Source organism: Mytilus edulis, unplaced genomic scaffold (assembly GCF_963676685.1).
Source record: "Mytilus edulis unplaced genomic scaffold, xbMytEdul2.2 SCAFFOLD_2262, whole genome shotgun sequence".
NCBI lineage: Eukaryota > Metazoa > Mollusca > Bivalvia > Mytilida > Mytilidae > Mytilus > Mytilus edulis.
This window is the reverse complement of record NW_027268134.1, coordinates 3,594-10,952: the sequence shown is the minus strand read 5'-3', so window position 1 is coordinate 10,952 and position 7,359 is coordinate 3,594. Positions and strand designations below refer to the sequence as shown.

The 7,359-nt window shown below is 32.6% G+C and overlaps 1 protein-coding gene across 1 annotated transcript; it reads left to right on the top strand.

Annotated features, from left to right (window-relative positions):
• Nucleotides 1-726: 726 nt before the first annotated feature.
• On the top strand, nt 727-3,348 carry LOC139506900 (uncharacterized). The gene is made up of 2 exons (XM_071295567.1): nt 727-848; nt 2,374-3,348. Exon 2 carries the CDS (start codon nt 2,395-2,397, stop codon nt 2,971-2,973), a length of 579 nt encoding a protein of 192 aa, XP_071151668.1. The 5' UTR covers nt 727-848; nt 2,374-2,394; the 3' UTR covers nt 2,974-3,348.
• Nucleotides 3,349-7,359: the final 4,011 nt, after the last annotated feature.

Sequence of the window (7,359 nt, the reverse complement as noted above, 5' to 3'; positions counted from 1 at the left end):
CACATGGTCAATTTAAGACGCCAATTAGCAAACTGAACGAATTGCGATGCTCGCCAAGCTCGCCCTTTATGTGATATTGGTGCAATCCAAATATTTTCTTAATTTTGAAAGAAATTATAACTGGTGATAAACGACGACCGCGAAGAGGACCCCAAAAAGATCTGTTAACCAAAAAAGATTTTTTTTTTCCCCATTTTCTTGATATCGAAGCGATGTAACGTGAGACTTTATATGTACTTGCAACATATGTGTGTGTACTGTACCACTTTATCCTTATTTGTACAATAGTCGGCAGATTGTAGGATATAAGAGGTGACACAATCGTTAAAGAAATCCTGTTCCTCTTAATCACGCTAAAATCTAACCATGGGTACATATTCTAAGAAAAAAGCATCTATAAAACTTATATAAGACGATAACACGAAGTCAGAAAATGGATTTTAAATGTAACAAATCAAAGTAAAAATACCTATTTTGCTAAGATTTTATAATATTTATTAGGAATTATTTAGGAGCTAAATATATTATAATTCCAGAGTCGTATGAATACAAAATCACATTCGACCCTTGTAATAACAATATTAGCATAAACTTGTCGTGAATAAACATATAGATGATCTTTATATATTATACGAGAACACTTCAAAAAATATATTATATGCAAATAGGATGTCGCTAACATTTTATTGATATTTAAAATATTCTGTTTTATCCGGTGATAAATTACGGATAACATCTTGTTTAAATAGAAACCTTTTTAAACCCACTGTATATTACTTCGACAGTTAATTTGGGCTCTGGAGTTGAAAATAAGTTTTGTGTCAATCTCATCCTGATATAATACGGAGGTAAGGAATGTTTTACTTAATCTCATACATGTATCACTCCGCCATTGCTTTTAGAGCCTCTTAAACGTGAAGCTATATTATACATTGCTTCGTAATTTTGTCATCACATGAAGAATGTTTACGAGATTTTAGTAGGAACAGTTTTTTCACTGTTTCGGTATAATAAATTAAATTATATACATTGTTCATGTGTAGAAACTTCTTTAAAATCTTATAATTCTCTCCGGGAAAGGTCAACTAAAGTCTTCAATTCCTCTCTATTGATACACTTTTGATACTCAAACTTCAGTCATCAGTTGCTCCTCGTATACATTTATTAACTATTTATATGCATTCAAGTATCGCATCTCATATGTATTCGTTCATAGTGTGTTAATCTACGTTTTTTGATTGAGTTAAGTCTTCCAATTGATATTTTATCGTGTGTTTTTCTATGTTGTGATGTTATACTATTGTTTCAGTAAAAGGGACAAGGTTTGGTACCATTAAAACGTTTAATCCCGGCTGCAAATGTTTGCACCTGTCCTAAGTCAGGAATCTGATGTACAGTAGTTGCTGTTTGTTTATGTAATTTATACATGTTTCTCGTTTCTCGTTTTTTTTTTGTATAGATTGGACCGTTGGTTTTCCTGTTTGAATGGTTTTACACTTGTAATTTTGGGGCCCTTGATAGCTTGTTCGGTGTGAGCCAAATTGAATGTTCCGTTTTAAAGGCCGTACCTTGACCTATAATTGTTTACTTTTATAAATTGTTATTTGGATGGAGAGTTGTCTCATTGGCACTCATACCACATCTTCCTATACCTAAGTCAGGGAAGCGCTTCAAAAGCAGAAAATGTAGTATGTTTTATTTTTATTTTTATTTTCACGTGCTTTTGACCTAATGATCATATCTTGCATATCAATATCCTCATACTTTCTATAAAAGTTATACTTATCTTGTAAGGCAAAAAAAAATAAAATAATAACAGTATTATGGTGTTCAGTATTGTAAATTTTCTCACCGGCCAATTGAAAATTTTAAAAAGAGTACAGGTTTTCAACTTTGTATATACAAACCAAACAAATAAACATCAGGACATCATACGAGCTCCAGAACTGATCGTGAGCGAGACCGGATACATTGACAGTAGTTTTCGTTCTGACCCAAATCAATATTTTTATAGTGATACATTTTTTGTAGCCCACCAACAGAGACTATTTGGTTTTCTGCTATATCTGTAATTTATAAGGTTAAAAGTGATTCAAGAATAAATTCATTCTGATTAAAATACAGAGCATGTGTTCACTCTTTGCTTACAAGGGTCTGACAACGCGCCATCTGGACCGTCTCCTTCTGAGGGTACGGAATCGGCCGAGTTGAGACGAATGCGTCTAGTTGTGCCGTAATGATACACAGCGTCCGAAATTCATTTTTATAATATTGTTATTTCTGAAGTTAAGAACTTGTTATTTGTTTTCGACAAAGTATCATTAAAATTATAAATTCCAGTTTTATTCATTCATTCATTTTTGAAAATTTCAGATAAAAAGATGTGAATAAAAAATGGAAAGAAGTCGAGAAAGTATTCTAGACGGATTTCAGTTCCAAAACAGTGACACTTACTGGGAGTTTCGGAGACTTCTCGAAAGAAGACCTCCTAGTAGATTTTCTGATGGATTATCACGAGAAGCTCGAATGGTCATTGATCAATTAAAAGAAGAGTCTAAAACATGCAATACAGCACAAACATCTGATGAACATAGTCATAATTACACGGACAGACGGTATTCTAACTTGAAGCCCGCAAAGACTAAGGTAAAATCCGACGAACCTCGAAAGAAAAAAAGTGTAACGTATACCGATTCGTTGGAGAAATCCGCTTTACGTTTAGACCGTGACATAACAGACCCTAATTTTAATGAAAAGAATTTACGTAAGCGCTCTCTAGGTGGCGGGCCTGTGCAATCAGCTATGGAAACGATTGAAATCGTGAATGCTTCGGAACCTACGGAAACTACCGAAGATGATTTTGCTATCGAGGAGATGGCGAAACATAATTCTGTGGAAAAATGTATAGTGTGGATGGAAGTAAACGACAATAAAGATGATTCAGAATCTATTGCTGGTGCTGTTGCTGAATGATTTTCGTTTCTTTTACACCAAGTTTTAAAACACAATTGAAACTCAATCGAGATTACACATAATGTAGTTCCAGTTTTCGCCATCTGCTTTCATGGTGAAATTGTACGAGTTTCTATATTATTTATTGATGGATAGATATCAAATCAGATTCGATTAAATTATATTTTCAAAAAACGGTCCACCAAAGACACATCTGAAACTAGAGTAATCTAGCTGATAGACCGAATGGCAAATGTGGTACAATTCATATGAGTAAATCACACTATAATTATCTTTAAACGCGTTGTATTTTATTCATGTTCATATATGTTATTTATTTTTGTAGTTTGATAAAATTTGATATATATATATACAAATAAAAACCTTCCAACTGAACATGATTAAATCATATCTCCTCAATATGCAAATATTTATAAATTGTATATATGTATAAAAGATTTTTAATATTCGATCCTGCAGTTTTAACATACCTACAATGTACATTAGTCAATTATTTAAAGTTTCAATTTACAATATTTAAATATAATTGAACATATTTTAATTAGAAAACAAGTATTTGTAATATATGCTTGTTTAATATTAAGCATGACTGTGCTTTTAGGTTTGAAATGATTTTTCATGGACGTCACTTTTTTTTATTCAAGTATTGTCATTTAGTCTGATACATGTACATGTTTCAACTGACACTATACCTAAATTCCTGATAAATTCAAATGGCACGAAGCAACATATATGGTGGGTTTTTTTTCAGAACAGCATGGTTGGTTTTACAATTTCCAATGAAATTTCGACAAATTTCTTGCGTGTATTTCTAATCAATTAGTTTGCATGTTATTTGTAAAAGAAGCGAGGTTTCATGAATATGTTATAATATTCAAAGGTCCTGAAAGATTGTAGTATAGTTGTATAAATATATAAGCCAAGTTTTAACCACATTATGTACATAGACTGACATCGAAAATACAACAGGTTGTATTGCACCCCTTAGCTTTCCCATAAGAAAAATAGGTTAAAAAAACAGTCTGAATTTAAAGCATAAGATTTTCAGTTCAATATGCATTGAAATAAGAGGGAGAAAGATTATTAAGTGAATCGAAGAAGTCAAGATAAGCTGACAATACTTTTGCAAAGAAGACAAACAACTGTTACAGTCCACTAAACACTACACGAAAAACTAACACGGTCACCACATAAAATCATCTGTGAACTCGCGTGCCCCATTGAACAGTTGAATAAAGCTTGGTAAAATCTAATGTAAACACAAAACGATATTTGGATTATTTGTATGACACTATAATTGTGCAAATCATAACATGATTTCATAAAAAGCTAAAATAACAGTTCTCTTGGTCTGGTTAGTTTAAAAAGGGCAAAGCAATATGAAATGAACCATTTTTTATTCAGTGTGGTCATGCAATTAATCAGCAGCGAAGCATACATCTGCATTACGTTTGATCAAGACTATTAATTGACATTTGTGACAAGTCAACAAATAATTGTTTAAAGAGGAATAACTCTGGTAGGATTTTTAGCTATTTAAATCTGAAGTAAGGTACGAGTAGCAGCCTGTCTATCATATATCAAAATTTCAGTCAATTTTATAGAGTGAAATGCATTTAATTAAAAGTAATCAATATAGTTCTATAAATTCAGAGATACTACATTATGCACATATATGTTGACGCCTGTAAAATGGTGGTACCCCCCAATGGATATATACATGTAAGCATTTATTCAAAGAAAATAATTGTCTTGTCAGAGTTTGTGCATTGGTCTCGTTGGTGAATGTTCAGTCATGGGCAAGTACATGTATGTCATAATATCTAGCCTAGCCTGAGCGAATATTCCATAATTTAAAACGTGGGATCTTATAAAAGGTTGAATAAAAAAATTAACCGATCACTTCAAAGTACTTCATATATGTTTTTGTTGGAGTAGGTTTGTACATGTAAGTCATTTTGCATAGCAATACGTCGTCTATGAACTCCCGAAGAATTGTTAGTCTCGTTATTCTAATTCCATACGGGTTTATTTATATGATGTTTTGATTCATAAAGCAGAATCACTTTGGACCCTGCAAGCATTTGAAAAAATCCCGTTCTTGAATCTTCTATTGTCAAGAAGGTGACAAGAAAACATACACAATACCGTAATTACAGTGTACTACTTATACGGGACTTTGGGACGACAGTTAATGATCAAATATATTCGAGCGCTAAAGATTATCTCAACTACAGTAACTGTATCTTCTGTATGTTTTTACACGCCTTCTTCCCTCCTCTTGCTGTGGTACGATCCACAGTTTTGTGACATTATTTTTCGTTTGATAGGCTTGCAAAGACGTAAAATAATATCGAGAAGTCATACATGTATAGACTATGCTTGCACAACTTTCGGATATATTTTATAACATTTGATATAGTGAATAATAAGTTCAATTCACGAACAATTCAGTGAAAATGCACCACAGACATGCTAACACTGGTAATGGATCATAATCCCGACTAAGAATTAAACCTACCCCATTTAGTTTGATGACCCACTCCTGAAAACAAACTAAAAATCTAAACAAATAAAAAAATGTAATGAAAATGAATTAAACAGAACATAATTCATGCAAAAATGTCTGTTTCACTTTAGTAAGGTATTATCCTGTTGAACTTACTTTAAATAAAGCTAATACTAACAATGACCACTGCCCTTTTCTCGATCTTGATATCTATATCACTAATGGAAAGCTGAATACTAAAATTTATGATAAAAGGGATGATTTTTCATTTCCTATCGTTAATTATCGTTTTTAGATGGTGACGTTCCCTTGTCACCATCTTACGGTGTTTATATATCTCAACTTGTACGATTCGCTCGTGTATGTAACAATGTTTAAGATTTTAACGAGAGAAATTTATGTATTACTGAAAAATTATTACACCAGGGTTTTCGATATCAAAAACTAGTCAAAACATTTACTAAATTTTATCATCATTATAAAGACATCATTCGTAAATATAACTCAACATGCAGACTTCTAATACGTTCAGGTATTTCACATCCAATTTTTATGGAAATATTCTTTATAAAGCACAAAGGTGTCAGTATTCACCTCAGAAACTTACAAAACCTTTGAATAGACTTATTAAGAAGGGATATAATTACGATACTGTTGTCAAGTCATTAAAGATTGCATATTTTGGCGTTAATATTGAGTCACTGATAAGGTCTTTGCATCGGAACTAAACACATTTATTCTAAAAACAGTTGTTGGCATGACACGGGTTATGTTCTTCTCATATATGTTATGATGGTATGTTACTAAACCCCTAACGGGAAGGATTGTGCCTGATGTTCATATGATGAAATCATAATCTTTCAGTCAGTTTAATTGAAGTCTGGAGCTGGCATGTCAGTTAACTGCTAGTAGTCTGTTGTTATTTATGTATTGTTGTCATTTTGTTTATTTTCTTTGGTTACATCTTCTGACATCAGACTCGGACTTCTCTTGAACTGAATTTTAATGTGCGTATTGTTATGCGTTTACTTTTCTACATTGGTTAGAGGTATAGGGGGAGGGTTGAGATCTCACAAACATGTTTAACCCCGCCGCATTTTTGCGCCTGTCCCAAGTCAGGAGCCTCTGGCCTTTGTTAGTCTTGTATTATTTTAATTTAAGTTTCTTGTGTACAATTTGGAAATTAGTATGGCGTTCATTATCACTGGACTAGTATATATTTGTTTAAGGGCCAGCTGAAGGACGCCTCCGGGTGCGGGAATTTCTCGCTACATTGAAGACCTGTTGGTGACCCTCTGCTGTTGTTTTTTATTTGGTCGGGTTGTTGTCTCTTTGACACATTCCCCATTTCCATTCTCAATTTTATTTGTAGTTGAATTGAGCGCGTTTGCAGTACTAAATCTAGTAATGTATGTAGGTCTTGATTGTGGTCAGTACAAACATATTTCTGTTGTTATATGTTTCCAATTCTATTTGAAAACATTTACAAAATCATCAAGTTGAGAAATATTCGTTTAAAAGACATTTTTGATATTTTCCGCTGAAAGTTATAAGTACACATTTCAAAGGAACAATAGACACACAGAAAAACACAGAAAGGCGACAAAAACCGTAGAAAAAAAGTTGAAAACATACGTTCAGTCAATAGATTGAAACAAAATGTTGTTAGTTTTATACATATATTCTTAATATTGTTTCAGAACCCACACTTATTTGTACACCACTATTTCGTCATATTGACACTTTGAAAAATCTTCTTAGTTAATGATAATATTTACATGTTCTCGTCCTGAATATGCATATAAATTTGTCGATGGACATTCAGCAGCCATTCGTTATCAGCATCACCGTAAACAATAATATTGATAAAACCGTAA